The sequence below is a fragment of the Salmo trutta genome, chromosome 39, assembly GCF_901001165.1.
Source record: "Salmo trutta chromosome 39, fSalTru1.1, whole genome shotgun sequence".
NCBI classification, from domain to species: domain Eukaryota; kingdom Metazoa; phylum Chordata; class Actinopteri; order Salmoniformes; family Salmonidae; genus Salmo; species Salmo trutta.
The window spans coordinates 10,722,048-10,744,620 of NC_042995.1; the positions used below are offsets into that span (position 1 = coordinate 10,722,048).

The 22,573-nt window shown below is 40.8% G+C and overlaps 1 protein-coding gene and 1 long non-coding RNA gene across 9 annotated transcripts in view; one reads left to right on the forward strand and one right to left on the reverse strand.

Annotated features, from left to right (window-relative positions):
* The window catches only part of LOC115179502 (zinc finger protein OZF), a 155,173-nt gene that overhangs the window by 10,755 nt on the left and 121,845 nt on the right, over positions 1-22,573 (reverse strand). For 2 of the 8 annotated variants that reach the window (XM_029741079.1, XM_029741075.1), the window contains exon 1: positions 2,723-2,880. The exons of 1 other annotated variant lie outside the window; for it this stretch is intronic. Coding sequence is in view for 3 of the 7 variants with exons in the window: in XM_029741082.1 (XP_029596942.1) it covers positions 11,076-12,091; positions 15,924-16,128 (1,221 nt within the window). In the remaining 4 variants the exon portion in view is untranslated. Of the gene's footprint in view, positions 1-2,722; positions 2,881-10,948; positions 12,540-15,923; positions 16,147-16,573; positions 17,031-20,277; positions 20,639-22,573 lie in introns of those variants that run through there. 5 more of the 8 variants (XM_029741082.1, XM_029741081.1, XM_029741083.1 and 2 more) reach the window with 5 other exon arrangements.
* Positions 2,312-3,053, forward strand: LOC115179563 (uncharacterized). Its single transcript, XR_003872942.1, has 2 exons — positions 2,312-2,466; positions 2,759-3,053. It is a non-coding gene; the product is annotated as an uncharacterized LOC115179563 (long non-coding RNA).

Consider the following 22,573-nt stretch of genomic DNA (forward strand, 5'->3'; position numbering starts at 1 on the left):
TGTCCACCCTCCTCTTGAGGATTGACCACAAGTTCTCAATGGGATTAAGGTCTGGGGACTTTCCTGGCCATGGACCCAAAATATCGATGTTTTGTTCCCCTAGCCACTTAGTTATCACTTATGCCTTTTGGCAAGGTGCTCCATCATTCTGGAAAAGGTATTGTTCATCACAAAACTGTTCCTGGATGGTTGGGAGAAGTTGCTCTCGGGGGATGTGTTGGTACCATTCTTTATTCATGGCTGTGTTCTTGGCCAAAATTGTGAGTGAGCCCAATCCCTTGGCTGAGAAGCAACCCCACACATGAATGGTCTCAGGATGCTTTACTGTTGGCATGACACAGGACTGATGGTAGCGCTCACCTTGTCTTCTCCGGACAAGCTTTTTTCCGGATGCCCCAAACAATCGGAAAGGGGATTCATCAGAGAAAATGACTTTGCCCCAGTCCTCAGCAGTCCAATCCCTGTACCTTTTGCAGAATATCAGTCTGTCCCTGATGTTTTTCCTGGAGAAAAGTGGCTTCTTTGCTGCCCTTCCTGCCCACCAGGCCATCCTCCAATAAGTCTTCACCTCACTGTGTGTGCAGGTGCACGCACACCTGCCTGCTGCCGTTCCTGAGCAAGCTCTGTACTGGTGGTGCCCCGATCCCGCAGCTGAATCAACGTTAGGAGACGGTCCTGGCGCTTGCTGGACTTTCTTGGGCACCCTGAAACCTTCTTCACAACAATTTAACCGCTCTCCTTGAAGTTCTTGATGATCCGATAAATGGTTGATTTAGGTGCAATCTTACTGGCAGCAATATCCTTGCCTGTGAAGCCCTTTTTGTGCAAAGCAATGATGACGGCACGTGTTTCCTTGCAGGTAACCATGGTTGACAGAGGAAGAACAATGATTCCAAGCACCACCCTCCTTTTGAAGCTTCCAGTCTGTTATTCAAACTCAATCAGCGTGACAGAGTGTTCTCCAGCCTTGTCCTCGTCAACACTCACACCTGTGTTAACGAGAGAATCACTGACATGTCAGCTTGTCCTTTTGTGGCAGGGCTGAAATGCAGTGTAAATGTTTTTGGGGAATTCCGTTCATTTGCATGGCAAAGAGGGACTTTGCAATTAATTGCAATTCATCTGATCACTCTTCATAACATTCTGGAGTATATGCAAATTGTCATCATACAAACTGAGGCAGCAGACTGTGAAAATTAATATTTGTGTAATTCTCAAAACTTTTGGCCACGACTGTACACACAATACCCCAGAATGATAAAACAAAAACAGGGTTTTAGAAATGGCTATTTTGATTTTTTATGGAAATATCACCTTTTCCCACCCTTTACTCAGTACTTTGTTGAAGCACCTTTGGCAGCAATTACAGCATCGAGTTCTCTTGGGTATGACACTACAAGCTTGGCACACATGTATTTGGGGAGTTTCTCCCATTCTTCTCTGCAGATCCTCTCAAGCTCTGTCAGGTTGAAAGGGGAGCGTTGCTGCACAGCTATTATCGGCCAGCTCTAGCAAGCGTTTTGGTGGTTCCAAACTTCTTCCATTTAAGAATGATGGAGGTCACTGTGTTCTTGGGCTGCAAAAAACTTTGGTACCCTTCCCCAGATCTGTGCCTCCACACAATCCTGTCTGAGCTCTACGGTTATTTCCTTCAACCTCATGGCTTGGTTTTTGCTCTGACATGCACTGTCAACTGAATACTTATGTAAATAAGTTATTTATGTAGAATTTTTATTTTTTTATTTTAAAAACCTGTTTTCGCTTTGGCATTATGGGATATTGTGTGTAGATTGCAGAAGGAAAACTTTTATTTAATCAATTTTAGAATAAGGCTGTAATGTAACAAAATGTGGAAAAAATCAAGGGGTCTGAATACTTTCCAAATGCACTGTAGCTAATTTAGAAAAACGGGATTGTCTTTTTCTCCCCTTTTTAACATTACAAATAACAATGGAAATCAACAACTCTGTCTCTGTTGTCATATGTTTCTTTCTAGTAAGTATTTTCCCATCCTGGAGTCTGAGACCTTGTGGAAATCTGTGGTAGAGAAGAAGAATGTATGACAATTTAGACACTACGTTACCCTATAGTAGTTATCGTGATCATGCTTTCCATAGTTTAAGCCTATAGCTAGCTAGGCCTTGCTAACTAGTTATTGTGTTATCCAGCCAGCTAAAATATTGCATGCCAACACGAAAGATTTGTATAACTAGCCCAGGATAGACCACACCCTGTTGCTTCAAACGGGGGACTTTTATTATGAAGGCAAACCGTAAATTATACTGTTGTGGATAATCGTTATTGTGGCTAGCTTCACACAAAAGTGAGCCCAGCTAGCTAGCTAGCAGCGACCACAACATAGCTATTTGCCAGTTTGTCTTAGGTAATTTAGCTACAGTGGCTAGTCAAGGTCAGAAAACTATCTAGCGTGCTAGCTAATCCACACAAAACTCAACATACTACATGGTAAATATATTCTGTACAATGTGCTAGCTAGCTAGCTAGACTAGTTGGTAGGCCTAACATTAACGCCAGCTAACGTTTGCTACCTTGTTAGGCAAGTTTGCTACAGTTATGGCTCTTCAGTTAGCTAGCTAGCCAACAATTTGCTAGGTAGCTGCCAAATGCTAGCTAGCTAGTTATCAAACGTCCTATGCTAAATCGTTAAGCAGGATTCATGTATTCCCAAAAGGAAACGAAACAAATTGCATGGAAAACGCACCTTTCTGTCTTGACGTTTTTCTTTTTTTTCTTTCAGGGTAATCTGTCATGTCCAGATTTTGCACGCTGACCTTCTCGACCTCTGTTCTAAAGAAAATCATGTACTTTTTACTCAATACATTTTCCATGACACCCAAAAGTGCTCATTACATTTCGAATGCTTAGCAGGACAGGAAAATGGTCCAATTCACAGTTACCAAGAGAACAACCCTGGTCATCCCTACCTCCTCTGACCTGGTGGACTTACTAAACATAAATGCTTTGTTTGTAAATTATGTCTGAATGTTGGAGTGTGCCCATTGGCCATCCATAATATATATTTTTAAATTGTGCCATCTGGTTTGCTTAATATAAGGAATCTGAAATTATTAATGCATTGACTTTTGCAATTTAAGTATATTTAAAACCAAATACTTTTAGACTTTTACTCAAGGAGCATTTTACTGGGTGACTTTCTATTAAGGTGTCTTTACTTTTACTCAAGGAGCATTTTACTGGGTGACTTTCTATTAAGGTGTCTTTACTTTTACTCAAGGAGCATTTTACTGGGTGACTTTCTATTAAGGTGTCTTTACTTTTACTCAAGGAGCATTTTACTGGGTGACTTTCTATTAAGGTGTCTTTACTTTTACTCAAGTATGACAACTGGGTACTTTTTCCACCACTGGCTATTGGTTCACTGTAATTACAAGTAAGTACCCCTCAAGATAGGCTTCATTATAACTGGTCAAATCCTGTGTAACACCTAGGAATTATATTGTACTTGTGCAGATATTAAATATACTCTGTGGTGTACTAGTGTATTTGTTATGTCACTTCCACAAGCTTTAAATTGAGGGCCAGGTTGTCAGGGTGGGTAATGTACTGTATAGGTACACATTAATTACTCCTAAAGATACACTTCACTTTAACTAGCTAAATCCATGTAAGAAGTAGAATTTAGCAAAACATTACATGTGCTTTGAACGTTTCTTATTCCTCATCTGGGATGAGACTTGTATTATATTTGTTTTCGTAAACTCAACCAAGTTAACCCAGATCATATGCTTTATTTTGGGGGCTAGTGCTAGCAACAGCGTTGACTGTAGATATATTTTGAACAGTGCACATTAATGTTTAAGTAATTACATGTTTTATTTTACCAGGGAAGTTGACTGAGAACACATCGTTCCCTCACGACGCCAGGACAGTGGAGTCAATCACCACCTTCCGGAGACACCTGAAACCCCACCTCTTTAAGGAATACCTGGGATAGGATAAAGTAATCCTTCTAACCCCCCCCCCCCCCCAAAAAAAGACATCGATGTACTATTGTAAAGTGGTTGTTCCACAGGATATCTTAAGGTGAATGCACCAATTTGTAAGTCGCTAAGGATAAGAGCGTCTGCTAAATGATGTAAATGTAAACACATTCTCATTTACAGCAACAACCTGGGGAATAGTTACAGGGGAGAGGAGGGGGGGTGAATGAGCCTGGAAGCTGGGGATGATTAGATGGCCATGATGGTATGAGGGTCAGATTGGGAATTTAGCCAGGACCCCGGGGTTAACACCCCTACTCTTACGATAAGTAAGAGAAATGTAACACAATCTTCCTCAGGTTCCATTCCCTAATAGTATGTGGGTCATTGTTGATTGTTGGCGGTAATGCTGTCCCTGGACATTGGTACCATATAAAACACTTTAAAATGACAATACTTTTCCCCATTTTATTTAACTGTTATTTAATTAGAAACATATGTAAATCCTTTATAATACAAAACATCTATCTGTGTGCATTGTAGCAATTACTGGTGGCTAGCAAATTGGCTTGTCCCCATGGTGATGTGTAAAGGTGTAGTGACGTTTTGAGTAGAAAATAGACGTAAATTATTTTGAATTCCATGAATTAAACAAAAACATTGTATTTTCTGTATAGATAACCCAGAAAACAAAGGTTGACAGCACAAATTCATGTAGAATGTTTATTTTTCATTAGTATATCAATTAAGTTAATTACAGTTACCCAAATACATGAATCAATGACTAAAATAATGAATCTAGTTTTAAAAGGCAATTTAATAAACACATGCAGTCATTTCATAGCCTGTGTATCATTAAACAAAAGTCATTATGTAGTAAAAAAGAATCCACCCAAAGTAATGGTGAAAACTGATCATCACACCATCTCTATCTGATACAGTGGGGGGAAAAAGTATTTGATCCCCTGCTGATTTTGTATGTTTGCCCACTGGCAAAGAAATTATCAGTCTATAATTTTAATGGTATGTTTATTTGAACAGTGAGAGACAGAATAACAACAAAAATATAGAGAAAAACACATGTCAGAAATGTTATAAATTGATTTGCATTTTAATAAGGGAAATAACTATTTGACCCCCTCTCAATCAGAAAGATTTCTGGCTCCCAGGTGTCTTTTATACAGGTAACGAGCTGAGATTAGGAGCACACTCTTAAAGGGTGTGCTCCTAACCACAGCTTGTTACCTGTATAAAAGACACCTGTCCACAGAAGCAATCAATCAATCAGATTCCAAACTCTCCACCATGGCCAAGACCAAAGAGCTCTCCAAGGATGTCAGGGACAAGATTGTAGACCTACACAAGGCTGGAATGGGCTACAAGACCATCGCAAAGTAGCTTGGTGAGAAGGTGACAACATTTGGTGCGAATATTCGCAAATGGAAGAAACACAAAAGAGCTGTCAATTTCCCTCGGCCTGGGGCTCCATGCAAGATCTCACCTCGTGGAGTTGCAATGAGCATGAGAACGGTGAGGAATCAGCCCAGAACTACACGGGAGGATCTTGTCAATGATCTCAAGGCAGCTGGGACCATAGTCACCAAGAAAACAATTGGTAACACACTATGCCGTGAAGGACTGAAATCCTGCAGCGCCCGCAAGGTCCCCCTGCTCAAGAATACATATACATGCCCGTCTGAAGTTTGCCAATGAACATCTGAATGATTCAGAGAACAACTGGTGAAAGTGTTGAGGTCATATGAGACCAAAATGGAGCTCTTTGGCATCAACTCAACTTGCCGTGTTTGTAGGAGGAGGAATGCTGCCTATGACCCCAAGAACACCATCTCCACCATCAAACATGGAGGTGGAAACATTATGCTTTGGGGGTGGTTTTCTGCTAAGGGGACAGGACAACTTCACCGCATCATTTGACGGGGCCATGTACTGTCAAATCTTGGGTAAGAACCTCCTTCCCTCAGCCAGGGCATTGAAAATGTGTCATGGATGGGTATTCCAGCATGACAATGACCCAAAACACACAGCCAAGGCAACAAAGGAGTGGCTCAAGAAGAAGCACATTAAGGTCCTGGAGTGGCCTAGCCAGTCTCCAGACCTTAATCCCATAGAAAATCTGTGGAGGGAGCTGAAGGTTCGAGTTGCCAAACGTCAGCCTCGAAACCTTAATGACTTGGAGAAGATCTGCAAAGAGGAGTGGGACAAAATCCCTCCTGAGATGTATGCAAACTTGGTGGCCAACTACAAGAAACGTCTGACCTCTGTGATTGCCAACAAGGGTTTTGCCACCAAGTACTAAGTCATGTTTTGCAGAGGGGTCAAATACTTATTTCCCTCATTAAAATGCAAATCAATTTATAACATTTAGATTTTTTTGTTGTTATTCTGTCTCTCACTGTTCATATAAACCTACCATTAAAATTATAGACTGATAATTTCTTTGTAAGTGGGCAAACGTACAAAATCAGCAGGGGATCAAATACTTTTTTCCCCCACTGTACATGTACAGTTGAAGTCGAAAGTTTACATACGCCTTAGCCAAATACATTTAAACTCAGTTTTTCACAATTCCTGACATTTAATCCCAGTAAAAATTCCCTGTCTTAGGTCAGTTAGGATCACCATTTTATTTTAAGAATGTGAAATGTCAGAATAATAGTTGAGAATGATTTATTTCAGCTTTTATTTCTTTCATAACATTCCCAGTGGGTCAGAAGTTTACATACACTCAATTAGTATTTGGTAGCATTGCCTTTAAATTGTTTAATTTGGGTCAAATGTTTTGGGTAGCCTTCCGCAAGCTTCCCACAATAAGTTGGGTGAATTTTGGCCCATTCCTCCTGACAGAGCTGGTGTAACTGAGTCAGGTTTGTAGGCCTCCTTGCTTGCACACGCTTTTTCAGTTCTTCCCACAAATTCTCTATAGGATTGAGGTCAGGGCTTTGTGATGGCCACTCCAATACCTTGATTTTGTTGTCCTTAAGCCATTTTGCCACAACTTTGGAAGTATGATTGGGGTCATTGTCCATTTGGAAGACCCATTCGGCCAAGCTTTATCTTCCTGACTGATGTCTTGATGTTGCTTCAATATATCCACATAATTTTCCTGCCTCATGATGCCATCTATTTTGTGAAGTGCACCAGTCCCTTCTGTAGCAAAGCACCCCCACAACATGATGCTGCCACCCCCGTGCTTCATGGTTGGGATGGTGTTCTTTGGCTTGCAAGCCTCCTCCTTTTTCCTCCAAACATAACGATGGTCATTATGGCCAAACAGCTCTATTTTTGTTTCATCAGACCAGAGGACATTTCTCCAAAAAGTATGATCTTTGTCCCAATGTGCAGTTGCAAAATGTAGTCTGGCTTTTCTTTGGCGGTTTTGGAGCAGTGGCTTCTTCCTTGCTGAGCGACCTTTCAGGTTATGTCGATATAGGACTTGTTTTACTGTAGATATAGATAGTTTTGTACCTGTTTCCTCCAGCATCTTCACAAGGTCCTTTTCTGTAGTTCTGGGATTGATTTGCACTTTTCGCACCAAAGTACGTTCATCTCTAGGAGACAGAACGCGTCTCCTTCCTGAGCGGTATGACGGCTGCGTGGTCCCATGGTGTTTGTACTTGCGTACTATTGTTTGTACAGATGAACGTGGTACCTTCAGGCGTTTGGAAATTGCTCCCACAGATGAACCAGACTTGTGGAGGTCTACAATTTATTTTCTGAGGTCTTGGCTGATATCTTTTTATTTTCCCATGATGTCAAGCAAAGAGGCACTGAGTTTGAAGGTAGACCTTAAAATACATCCACAGGTACCTCTCCAATAGACTCAAATGATGTCAATTAGCCTATCAGAAGCTTCTAAAGCCATGACATCATTTTCTGGAATTTTCCAAGCCGTTTAAAGGCACAGTCAATTTAGTGTATGTAAACTTCTGACCCACTGGAATTGTGATACAGTTAATTATAAGTGAAATAATCTGTCTGTAAACAATTGTTGGAAAAATGACTTGTCATGCACAAAGAAGATGTCCTAACCGACATGCCAAAACTATAGTTTGTTAACAAGAAATTTGTGGAGTGGTTGAAAAACGAGTTTTAATGACTCCAACCTAAGTGTATGTAAACTTCTGACTTCAACTGTATCTACTAACTCATTCCCACAGAAAACTGATCATCACATCATCTCTATCTGATACATGTTGTATCTACTAACACATTCCCACAGAAAACTGATCATCACACCATCTCTATCTGATACTTGTGTCTACTAACTCATTCCCTCAGAAAACTGATCATCACACCATCTCTATCTGATACATGTGTCTACTAACTCATTCCCACAGAGAACTGCAGAGGGACAACTTGGTGTCAGAGCAAAACGTACTATATGTAAAAATAAATTTAAAAAATACCACACAATTTAGTATGTTATGTTACATTACATTACATTGGCCTATAACTGTAATACGATTTGTATAGTATGTTACGAATTACATTTCGTACAATATGTTACGAATTTGCTATACGTATGATATTTTACGAATTCCAATTTGTTGTTGCTAACATTAACATGCTAAGCACACTATATACACAAAAGTATGAGGACACCCCTTCAAATTGTGGATTTGGCTATTTCAGCCACACCCGTTTCTGACAGGAGTATAAAATCGAGCACACAGCCATGCATTCTCCATAGACAAACATTGGCATTAGAATGGCCTTACTGAAGAGCTTAGTGACTTTCAATGTGGCACCGCCAGTTCATCAAATGTCTGCCCTGCTTGAGGACCGCCAAGTGCTGAAGCATGTAAAAATTGTCCGTCCTCGGTTGCAACACTCACTATCAAGTTCCAAACTGCTTCTGGAAGCAATGTCCACAAGAACTGTTCATTGGGAGCGTCATAAAATGGTTTTCCATGGCCGAGCAGCAGCACACATGCCTAAGATCACCATGTGCAATGCCAAGCGTTGGCTGGAGTGGTGTAAAGCTCACCGCCATTGGACTGACGTAGTGGAAACATGTTCTCTGGAGTGATGAATCATGCTTCATCATATAGCAGTCCGACGGACGAATCTGGGTTTGGTGGATGACAGGAGAACACTACCTGCCCCAATGCATAGTACCAACTGTAAAGTTTGGTGGAGGACGAATAATGGTCTGGGATTGTTTTTCATGGTTCGGACTAGTCCCATTAGTTCCAGTGAATGGAAATCTTAACGCTACAGCATACAATGACATTATAGATGATTCTGTGCTGCCAACGTTGTGGCAACAGTTTGGGGAAGGCCCTTTCCTGTTTCAGCGTGACAATGCCCCCGAGCACAAATATACGTCCATACACAAATGGTTTGTCGAGATCAGTGTGGAAATCAGTGTGGAAGAACTTGACTGGCCTGCACAGAGCCCTGACCTTAACCCCATCAAACACCTTTGGGATGAATTGAAACGTTGACTGCGAGCCAGACCTAATCGCCCGACCTCACTAATGCTCGTGGCTAAATGGAAAAAGTCCCCACAGCAATGTTCCAACATCTAGTGGAAAGCCTTCCCAGAAGAGTGGAGGCCGTTATTGCAGCAAAAGGGGGACTAAATCCATATTAATGCCCATGAATTTGGAATGAGATGTTCGACGAGCAGGTGCCCACATACATTACCGTTCAAAAGTTTGGGGTCACTTAGAAATGTCCTTGTTTTTGAAAGATCTGGGGGGGGGGGTTTGTCCATTAAAATAACATCAAATTGATCAGAAATACAGTGCAGTCTCAACGTCAACAGTGAAGAAGCGACTCCGGGATGCTGGCCATCTAGGCAGAGTTCCTCTGTCCAGTGTTTGTGTTCTTTTGCCCATCTTAATCTTTTCTTTTTATTGGCCAGTCTGAGATTTGGCTTTTTCTTTGCAACTCTGCCTAGAAGGCCAGCATCCCGGAGTCGCCTCTTCACTGTTGACGTTGAGACTGGTGTTTTGCAGGTACTATTTAATGAAGCTGCCAGTTGAGGACTTGAGAGGCATCCGTTTCTCAAACTAGACACTAATGTACTTGTCATCTTGCTCAGTTGTGCACCGGGGCCTCCCACTCCTCTTTCTATTCTGGTTAGGTCCAGTTTGTGCTGTTCTGTGAAGGGAGTAGTACACAGCGTTGTATGAGATTTTCAGTTTCTTGGCAATTTCTTGCATGGCATAGCCTTCATTTCTCAGAACAAGAATAGACTGATGAGTTTCAGAAGAAAGTTATTTGTTTCTGGCCATTTTAAGCCTGTAAGCAAACCCACAAATGCTGATGCTCCAGATACTCAACTAGTCTAAAAAAGGCCAGTTTTATACCTTTTTTAATCAGAACAACCGTTTTTAGCTGTGCTAACATAATTGCAAAAGGGTTTTCTATTGATCATTTAGGCTTTTAAAATGATAAACTTGAATTCGCTAACACAACATGCCATTGGAACACAGGAGTGATGGCTGCTGATAATGGGCCTCTGTACGCCTATGTAGATTTTCCATTAAAAAATCTGCCGTTTCCAACTAAAATAGTAGTTTACAACATTAACAATGTCTACACTGTATTTCTGATCAATTTGATGTTATATAAAACGGACAAAAAAATAGCTTTTCTTTCAAAAACAAGGACATTTCTAAGTGACCCCAAACATTTGAACGGTAGTGTACTTTTGGTCATGTAGTGTAGTTGCAAAGTTGCTTATTAGCTAAAATGCTAAAGTTGTCCATGATGAGATTTGAACAAGCAACCGTTGGGTTGCTAGACTTTCATGTTATATGCTGACTCATCCATCCACCCGACCAACCACCATCCTATTGTTTTTGCCTTAAAAGGGACATTTTAAATGTTTGAACTTCATATTCATCATCCCAGCACCACCCCAACATCAACATATGTGAAAATGGCGCGTTTCTATGTTTTGTAGTAAAAAATATGATTTCCAATGTCATAATTTTATAACGCTTCCTTTCCTCTGCACAGTTCTCTCACAGTGAGAAACAATAGGATTACAAAAGTGTTCTAAGCTTTCTTCATTTGATCCAATTCACTGTTACCACTTCCTTTATGAGATGAGGATTAATTGATGGAGTGACTTTAATCTTAGCTGGTCTGAGAGAGGTGATGAGGCGTTTCTCCTTTGTGTACACATTGATGTGTTTTTAAGGTAGCCAATCGGGAGAAACTCTTCCCACAGTCAGAGCAGCAGTAAGGCTTCTCTCCTGTGTGTGTTCTCTGATGAGATTTTAGCTCAGTTGATGTTGTAAAGCACTTTCCACAGTCAGAACAGGAGTAAGGCTTCTCTCCTTTATGCATACGTTGGTGTGTTTTTAAGTTGCCCTGTTGGGAGAAACTCTTCCCACAGACAGAACAGGAGTAAGGCTTCTCTCCTGTGTGTATTCGCTGATGGCATTTTAATATATCCAAATGGGTGAAACTCTTCCCACAGTCAGAGCAGGAGTAAGGCTTCTCTCCTGTGTGTATTCGCTGGTGACATTTTAAGTTGCTCTGTTGAGAGAAACTCTTCCCACAGTCAGAGCAGCAGTAAGGCTTCTCTCCTGTGTGTGTTCTCTGATGAACTCTTAACTCAGCTGATGTTATGAAGCATTTTCCGCAGTCAGAGCACAAGTAATGCTTCTCTCCTGTATGTATATGTTGGTGGGTTTGTAAGTGGCTCTGTTGAGAGAAACTCGCCCCACAGTCAGAGCAGAAGTAAGGCTTCTCCCCGGCGTGTATTTTTAGGTGTGTTTTTAAGTTGCTTGATACGGAGAAACTCTTCCCACAGTTAGAGCATGAGTAAGGCTTCTCTCCTGTGTGTATACGTTGGTGTGTTTTTAAGCTGCTCTGTTGAGAGAAACTCTCCCCACAGTCAGAGCAGGAGTAAGGTTTTTCTCCAGTGTGGACTCGCAGATGAACTGTCAGAGCCTGTGATGTTGTGAAACTCTTCCCACAGTCAGTGCAGGAATACAGATTATCTCCTGTGTGTATTTTTAGGTGTATTTCTAGTTTTGATAGAATTGGGAAAATCTCCTCACAATGTGGGCAGTGGTGAGAACTCTTAGCTCTGTGATCTTCCTGCTGTTGCTCTCTGGATGTAGAGAATGTCTCAACATGGTCTCCTGTGTGAACAACATCAGAAGAACCAGTCAGTTGGTGTGATATACATATGACTTCATATCAGTAGGCTGTTCAATACAGGGAATAAAGCTATTACGGCTGTCCCAACAACAACAAAGAAATTATTCCTGGTCGACCGAGAGTCTTGTTTTCTTTCGACCAAATGTTTTAATTTTAAAACATGTATTTTTCCATACATATGTGTTGAAATAAAATCAACTATATGGAGGCTACTGAGCTTGTCTGACGCTTTAAGCACTGCGATTAAAAATGAAGACACGTAAAATCCTCAAGAGGAAGCTAGAGATCAATATCGCCTAACTAGAAGTAAAAAAATCTGTTCCGACTCTCCTCCTCCCGCTGCTGCTGGCCTTCCGTTATGCTCCTGACGTTGCCGGTTGGCACCCTTTTCCATTTGGAGTGGCAGGTAATCGTACCATTTCTACTGATCTGCGTGCCAGTTATGATTTTCATCTGCACATTTTCATGGAACCGTTTCATTTAATTTATAATAAAGTCTTCATATCTCAAATCAATGTCATGTAGTTAATCAAAATTCTATCAAAATGATACAAATCTAAAAGTAACTAATATTGCCAAAACTAGCTTACATAAAGCCAACAAATAAAAACATTGCAGTCTGCAGGTAGATAATATCCTGATGAAAATAGATATTCTATTAATCAAATTGGCTACACATGGCCTGTCTGCAAGAAACTTTAAACATTCTATCAACTATTAATTTGGTCTGGCCTGTGCTAGCAAACTTCCTCAGAGTTTCCCGTGCCAGTGAGCTCCAGACAGACAGAAACAGCTGTAGGCTATTTGCACAAAGGATAAGACGTTTCCACCAGATCAATGCATTACATTTTTTCCCCTTTCATGCTGAGTGGTTATCGAAAGGTAGAGAACTGGAATTTTGTGTAGAAACAGACTTCGCTCACTTGCTGTTTGAGCTGAACATTTTTTATCTGAGAAACTCCACAGTGACGGTGAGTTAAGACAATCAGAAATAGTATCAGATCCCCAAATGGGCAAATTTATAGGCCTACATTTGCAAGCAGGGCAGGTAGCCTATAGGCCTACTTCTATGTGTAATCAGGCCAGGTAGTCTATAGGGCTACTTCTATGTGTAATCAGGGCCAGGTAGACTATAGGCCTACTTCTATGTGTAATCAGGCCAGGTAGACTATAGGCCTACTTCTATGTGTAATCAGGCCAGCTAGCCTATAGGCCTACTTCTATGTGTAATCAGGCCAGCTAGCCTATAGGCCTGCTTCTATGTGTAATCAGGGCCAGGTAGCCTATAGGCCTACTTCTATGTGTAATCAGGGCCAGGTAGCCTATAGGCCTACTTCTATGCATAATCAAGTGTGTGTCCTTTCTCAACATTGACAGGAGCACTCTCAACAAAAGACAAATAATACATTGTAAACTCGTAAATGGAAGGAAATAAACCAAAACTTCTTTCTCGCAAGCATAGCCAAGGTTGTACGCTCTACAAACAACGTGTCCACTCCTACAATGACAAGACTGTAATAATATATTGAATGCATTACCGCAATCAAACAAACATTGTAGATTAGAAATGATGGGAATTAAAAGGTAGGCTAAATGTACTACTGGTGAGCCATGCCCTCCGCAATGAAGACAGGCGTGAATCAGACAGATGTCTCGTGTGTCATACATTTGTTTATATACACAGTATCAATCAAAAGTTTGGACACACCTACTCATTCAAGAGTTTCTTTATTTTTACTATTTTCTACATTGTATAATAATAGCGAAGACATCAAAAGTATGAAATAACACATACAGAATCATGTATTAACCAAATAAAGTGAAATCAAAATATATTTAATATTTGAGATTCTTCAAAGTAGCCACCCTTTGCCTTGATGACAGCTTTGCACAGTCTTGGCATACTCTCAACCAGCTTCATGAGGTAGTCACCTGGAATGCATTTCAATTAACAGGTGTACCTGTCTTCCAGCTTCACCTCAGATGGCAGACCAAATAAATGCTTCACAGATTTCAACAGACACATCTCAACATCAACTTTTCTGAGGAGACTGCGTGAATCAGGCCTTCATGGTTGAATTGCTGCAAAGAAACCACTACTAAAGGACATCAATAAGAAGAAGAGACTTGCTTGGCCCAAGAAACACGAGCAATGGAAATTAGACCTGTGGAAATCTGTCCTTTGGTCTGATGAGTCCAAATGTGAGATCTTTGGTTCTAACCTCTGTCTTTGTGAGACGCAGACTAGGTGAACGGATGATCTCCGCATGTGTGGTTCCCACCGAGAAGCATGGAGGAGGAGCTGTGATGGTGCTTTGCTGGTGACAGTGATTGATTTATTTAGAATTCAAGTCACAATTAACCAGCATAGCTACCACAGCACTCTGCAGCGATATGCCATCCCATCTGGTTTGCGCTAAGTGGGATTCTCATTTGTTTTTCAACAGGCAAATGACCCAAAACACATTTCCAGGAGTGATGGAGTGCTGCATCAGATGACCTGACCTCCACAATCACCTGACTTCTACCCAACCCAATGGTTCGGGATGAGTTGGACCGCAGAGTGAAGGAAAAGCATCCAAGAAGTGCTCAGCATATGTGGGAACTCCTTCAAGACTGTTGCAAAAGCATTCCATGTGAAGCTGGTTGAGAGAATGCCATGAATGTGCAAAGCAAAGGGTGGCTACATTAAAGAATATAAAATCTAAAATATATTTTAATTTGTGTGTCCAAACTTTTGACTGGTACTGTATATAAGAAATGTATATATTTGCCGCTGCTCGATTAAAAAAAAGCTTAGCCTGTTGGTCTACTATCTATCGACCAAACAATCGACCAGTCAACTAAATGGGGTCAGCCCTAAAAGCTGTTCAACAGTTGAGGGCAAAAAGGGGTGAATATTATGAGTAATATAATCCTCCACTCACTATCACAAGGGTTGGTAACTACACAGACTCATTTCATATCATCCTCCACTCACTATCACAAGGGTTGGTAACTACACAGACTCATTTCATATCATCCTCCTCTCACTATCACAAGGGTTAATAACTACACAGACTCATTTCATATCATCCTCCTCTCACTATCACAAGGGTTAGTAACTACACAGACTCATTTCATATCATCCTCCTCTCACTATCACAAGGGTTAGTAACTACACAGACTCATTTCATATCATCCTCCACTCACTATCACAAGGGTTAGTAACTACACAGACTCATTTCATATCATCCTCCACTCACTATCACAAGGGTTAGTAACTACACAGACTCATTTCATATCATCCTCCACTCACTATCACAAGGGTTACTAACTACACAGACTCATTTCATATCATCCTCCACTCACTATCACAAGGGTTACTAACTACACAGACTCATTTCATATCATCCTCCACTCACTATCACAAGGGTTAGTAACTACACAGACTCATTTCATATCATCCTCCACTCACTATCACAAGGGTTAGTAACTACACAGACTCATTTCATATCATCCTCCTCTCACTATCACAAGGGTTAGAAACTACACAGACTCATTTCATATCATCCTCCACTCACTATCACAAGGGTTAATAACTACACAGACTCACTTCATATCATCCTCCTCTCACTATCACAAGGGTTAGTAACTACACAGACTCATTTCATATCATCCTCCATTCACTATCACAAGGGTTAGTAACTAAACAGACTAATTTCATAGAACTTGTTCAAGGATGTGTTATGTCAGATTTACAGAATTAAACCTATCAATAACTTATGGAGGTCTAACTTATGAAGATAACTTATAGACAGAACCTGCTCTTACCATCATAAACAGATCCCCCAATCTTCTCCTCCTCTTCTTCATCTTTAATGTTGACATTCAGCTCCAGTGTTTGACTGCAGTCTTCCAGCTTCACTGATTCCATCTCTGGATCCTGCAGTGCAAACTGGGCTCCACTGTCACAATCAGGACCCAGTGACTGTAGATTGGGTTTGTCCTCACTTTTGATGTTACCGGCCTCAGACATAATCGGAGTTGGCCTGTACTAATGAAGAGAAAATGGCCCCCAAAAAGTTATTGTCTTGACAGTTCTGGTACTTTATTCTCAAAAAATTATATTAGATCAGTTAGCTAAACTTTGAAAACAAACAATTTATTCATTTCACATTAGACAAAGTGCACACTTTAAATTACAGTGCACATAACCTATAGTATATTTCCTAGATTCACATAAATGCATAAATTACTGAAAAACCATTTAGTACAAGGTTGCAGTATGTTTTAGGCAGCATTATGTACTATTTTCCTGAATAGCCTTGTCTTCACTGAACTATTTAACTCCAATTGTATTTCCTGTTCACACCATAGTAACATTTATAGATAAAGATGGAAACAACTTAATGTGTCTGAATATTATTACACATGTAGAAAACTGATAATCATTACGTTCTGCTTCAAAACAGTAGTGCAACCTTGAAATTGTCTCTCTCTGCTGCACCCTCACTGCCTGAGCGGAAGTCCGTTGACACCACAGTTAGCGCCACCTGCAGTGCTGGAGTCCTGAACCAATTAGTGTCATTCAGTTATTGGCCACTAGATGGCGATGTTAAATATTTACAAACCATAGCGCCCATTTTGAAGAAGACAAGGCACTAATAATTGGCTGATTACTCCTAACCATTAAGAATCCCCACCCATTTGACTACTTTAAAATTGTGGAAACCCTCAATGACAATGTCCATGCTAAAACGGGTTACATAGAGGTTGAGTCTTCTATCCATCTCTATGCTTGCCGCAGATACAGGCCGGTCCTGGCTGAAATACCGCCCTCCTCCTATGAACTACAATAGTCCTAGTAAGCAAAAAAAATGTCTAAAATACTTATTTTTCCAAACGTTGAAGTTAGATTCATTTTAGGTTATGAATGAAAGTTGAAAAGTTATATCTGCACGTTTAAAATAAGTATTTTCTGGACGTTGAAATCAGTTAATTAAAAGTTGAAAAGACGTCTTGAGTACACAACATTAGAGTAAAGTAGGGTACAATACAGTACATTATACTCTACTATACTCAGGGCTGAGCGATATATATAGAATTAATTCAAAGGTATGTTTTTGCGCAACATTCCAAATGCCTGTATTTACTTTCACTTTTGAGTGTTTATGTCCGCTTGTTGTCATGTTGTATTTTTGGTCTCGTCTCCTCTGTGCCGTGTGCACCTTCCCATTTACACCAGAGATCTGTATATAATGACAAGATGCATGTCTCCACCCTAACAATGGGAGTCGATGTCCCAAAGGCAGGAAGGCAGGCAACAAGCTTAGGTCCAAAACAAGCCCATAGAAACATATTGGGCTTATTTTAGACAGAATTTAGCGAGAGTGAAACCTCTTGCTTCTCTATGACATAGACACACCAAGCACCTCCCCCTGACTTTCATGTCAACAAAGTTGCGAGATCACATCTTCCTCTCTGGCAAGCGGTTTAAAATAGCTATTTACATTTGTGGTTTGGTCCAAAAGAATGGTTCATATGGACACAAACACATTGAGACATTATTTTACTGTAATAGAGAAGTTACTTTTTCTATCAATACCCTTTTTATGTCTCAACTACTCAGATTGAGAGCAGAGCTACACTACTAAAACCAGAGTATCAATGAACATTAATTCTAGAAAATGAATGATCAGTTTCTCTCGCACGGTATTGGTACCGCTAGCAGTATTTTAGTCAAAGACCATCATACCAGATGTCCAGTCTGTGTACCGCAAGCAACGTTTTAGCCAAAGGCCATTATACTAGCTGTCTAGTGTGTTTATTATTATTATACCTTTTGGGGGGTGGAAGATCAGCTTTAATATTGCAGATAGATTGTGGCTTCCATCAATGTAATTGTCTGCATCATTTCCAATAACCCATAAAAATATATAAATATACACAGTACCAGTCAAAAGTTTGGGCACACACACTCATTCAAGGGTTTTTCTTTATTTTACTATTTTCTACATTGTACAATAATAGTGAAGACATCAAAACTATGAAATAACACATGGAATCATGTAGTAACCAAAAATAAGTGTTAAACAAATCAAAATATATATTATATTTGAAATTCTTCAAAGAAGACACCATTTGCCTTGATGACAGCATTGCACACTCTTCCGCAAACTTAATGATGGTGTTGGAGTCATGCCTGGCCATGCAGTCATGAATGAACGGGGAGTACAGGAGGGGACTGAGCACACACCCCTGAGGGGCCCGGTGTTGAGGATCAGCGTGGCGGAAGTGTTGTTACCTACCCTTACCACCTTGGGGCAGCCCTTCAGGAAGTCCAGGATCCAGTTTCAGAGAGAGGTGTTGTCTCAGTGTCCTTAGCTTAGTGATGAGCTTTGAGGGCACAATGGTGTTGAACGCTGATCTGTAAGTCAATTAATAGCAATCTCACATAGGTGTTCCTTATGTCCAGGTGTGAAAGGGCAGTGTGGAGTGCAATAGAGATTGCATCATCTGTGGATCTGTTGGGACGGTATGCAAATTGTTGTGTATCTAGGGTTTCTGGAATAATGGTGTTGATGTGAACCATGACCAGCCTTTCAAAGCACTTCATGGCTACTGACGTGAGTGCTATGGGTTGGTAGTCATTTAAGCAGGTTACCTTAGTGTTTTTCGGCACAGGAACTATGGTGGTCTGCTTGAAACATGTAGGTATTACAGCCTCAGTCAGGGACAGGCTGAAAATGTCAGTGAAGACACTTTCCCGTTGGTCAGTGCATGCTCGGAGTACACGTCCTTGGTAATCTGTCTGGCCCTGTGGCCTTGTGAATGTTGACCTGTTAAAAGGTCTTACTCTCACATCAGCTATGGAGAGCGTGGTCACAGTTGTCTGGAACAGCTGATGCTCTCATGCATGCTTTAGTGTTGCTTACCTCGAAGTGAGCATAGAAGTAATTTAGCTCGTCTGGTAGGCTCATGTCACTGGGCAGCTCGCGACAGTGCTTCCTTTTGTAGTCTGTAATAGTTTGTGAGGCCTGCCTCATCCTTGTAAGCAGGAATCATGAGGATAGAATTATGGTCAGAGTTGCCAAATAGAGGGCGAGGGAGAGCTTTGTACACGTCTCTGTGTGTGGAGTAAAGGTGATCTACATTCGTTTTTTTTTTTCTCGCATCCGTGACATGCTAGTAGAAATGGGGCAAAACGTATTTTAGCTTTCCTGCATTAAAGTTTCCAGCCACTAGGACTGCCACCTTTGGATGAGCATTTTATTTTTTTCTTATGGCCTTATACAGCTCATTGAGTGCAGCCTTACTGCCAGCATTGATTTGTGGTGGTAAAAAGACAACAACGGAAAAATAGACGAAAACTCTCTTGGTAAATAGTGTGGTCTACTGTCATCGTTCAGCTGCGACTCGGTGAAACATAAGACATTACAGTTTATTTGTGATCGTTGCTCATCTATTTTGTCATCCAATGATTGTACGTTGGCTAAAAGGACTGAGGGTAGAGGCAGATTACCCACAAATTATGCCAAAAAACACACAATAGCACAATTGGTTAGAAAACCATAAAACGGCAGCCATCGACTCCGGCACCATTCTTCTCAATTTTAAATTAAGTAACAACATTCTAACCATGTTTAGCGTTGCCTAGTCCAAATTTGAAATGATTACACTATTTTGTATCAGTTTATCACTTTCAATGAGGGACTTTTATGTTGAGGACGAACCGCAAATTCTACTATTGTGGCTAATCTGTCTCGCTTCACATAGCTAGGGACAAGCAGGTACCAGGGCTGCTTCCAGGAGGGGGACGGAGACGTTGGCCACATTCAGATAGAAATGAATTATGTAGAACAAACATGCCTCTGATTCTAAGGAATCATGTCAGTTCTATTCAGGGAATTTCTATCTGCAACTTTCCACAACGTTTTTGTACTGTACATCCCCAGGCGAACCCCACTGAGTTATATATGAACCTGGAAAGCCTCACAAATGAACGTGTGGTGGACCCCGCTCCGTGTGCTTGTAAAATATTTTTTATCACGTTCTTCACTCACTCGGTTTGACAGAAACATTACACAAAACCTTTTCCAAACATGATAATATCTTGAAGGATGTGTTATCTAATAGGTTATGACGTTCTTTCGATATTAGACAGTTTAAACGTGCTATTACATACCTGTAGTAATAAAGCGAAACGCACAACACCGTTCTGTCGTTTTCTTTATTCCGAAGAATGGTGGCAGGCTACCCGGAACTTCCTGTTTCCCACTACCGTAGTGCAACAGCGACATGTATTGGACTGATGGACTAACTACTGCTGAAGCATGTGAAATATAAAAGTGAACTTGATTAGCAAGACAAATAAACCTGGTTTAAAAAAACTAAAGGGTGTCTGTTTTAATGTGTAAGTTTTTCAAACATTACATATGCATTGTAGATGGTCTCTGTGGAAGGCCACAGAGATAATGCCAGTTTAATAATGTTTACATATCTTGCATTACTCATCTCATATGTATATACTGTATTCTATACTATCTATTGCATCTTAGCCTATGCCGCTCTGACATTGCTCAACCATATATTCATATATATTCTTATTCCATTCCTTTACTTAGATTTGTGTGTATTAGGTATTTGTTGGGGAATTGTTAGATATTACTTGCTAGATATTGCTGCACAGTCGGAACTAGAAGCACAAGCATTTCGTTACAATCGCAATAACATCTGTTAACCATGTGTACGTGATCAATAACATTTTATTTGGAAGATCAAGAACCTCATCCACCCGAGCCACGGCCTGTTCACCCTGCTACCATCTATCAGGCGGAGACAGTACAGGTGCATCAAAGCTGGGACAGAGAGAATGAAACCACTTCTATCTCCAGGCCACAAGACTGTTAAACAGTCATCACTGTTTTGATTTTGGGAATATTGGTGACTAGCAAACTGGCTTGTCCCACTGTAGAGGTGTCAGGACATGTATTGAGTAGATAAATACAGATATATTTATTTGAATGTCATGAATTAAACAAAAGCATTATATTTACTGTAAAGAACCCCAAAACTACAATGATTCAGTAGATCAATAAAGTTACAGTACTCTAGCAGGTCTCACAGCTGCTTATGCTGATAAAACATGTTAGAAAACAGGTCAAATTTAGCTTGTGATGCTCATTTCAACTTCCTGTCTTCAGGCGTTGGCTTCCTCTCTGCCTTCTTCCTGAAAAACGGATGCTCCCAGTGTTTGTTGACTCTGCTGAGGGTGCAGGTACCGAGACTAAAACCCCAAAGGGCAAGCAATGCAGAAGCAGAGTGGCTAGTAAAAACTCCTTAGAAGGAACCTAGGAAAAACCTAGAGGGGAACCAGGCTCCGAGCAGTGGCCACTCCTCTTCTGGCTGTACTAGGTGACAAATGACTTGATATATAGTGCCTTCGGGAAGTATTCAGACCCCTTGACTTTTTCCACATTTTGTTATGTTACAGCCTTATTCTAAAATAGATGAAATCGTCCCCCCCTTATCAATCTACAGGCCAAAAGTTTTGAGAATGACACAAATATAAATTTTCACTAAATCTGCTGTCTCAGTGTCTAGATATTTTTGTCAGGTGTTACTATGGAATTTTGAAGTATAATTACAAGCATTTCACAAGTGTCAAAGGCTTTTATTGACAATTACATGAAGTTGATGCAAAGAGTCAATATTTGCAGTGTTGACCCTTCTTTTTCAAGACCTCTGCAATCCGCCCTGGCATGCTGTCAATTCACTTCTGGGCCACATCCTGACTGACGGCAGCCCATTCTTATAGTGCCATCGGAAAGTATTCATACCCCTTGACTTTTTCCACATTTTGTTACGTTACAGCCTTATTCTAAAATAGATTAAATAGTCCCCCCCCCCATCAATCTACACACAATACCCATGTTTTTAGAAATTGCTTCTTTTTTTTTTTTTTACCCGGAAATATCACATTTTCAGATCCTTTACTCAGTACTTTGTTGAAGCACCTTTGCCAGCGATTACAGCATCGAGTTCTCTTGGGTATGACACTATGTACACATGTATTTGGGGAGTTTTTCTCCCATTCTTCTCTGCAGATCCTCTCAAGCTCTGTCAGGTTGAAAGGGGAACGTTGCTACAAAGCTATTTTCAGGTCTCTTCAGAGATGTTTGATCGGGTTCAAGTCCAGGCTCTGGCTGGGCCACTCAAGGACATTACAAAACTTGTCCCGAAACCACTCCTGCGTTGTCTTGGCTGTGGCAGAGTGACCATCAGGTTCTTGCTTACCTCCCTGACCAAGGCCCTTCTCTCCTGCTTGCTCAGTTTGCCCGGGCTGCCAGCTCGAGCAAGCGTCTTGGTGGTTCCAAACTTCTTCCATTTAAGAATGATGAAGGCCACTGTGTTCTTGGGGACCTTCAATACTGCAGATATTTTTTGGTACCCTTCCCCAGATCTGTGCCTCAACACAATCC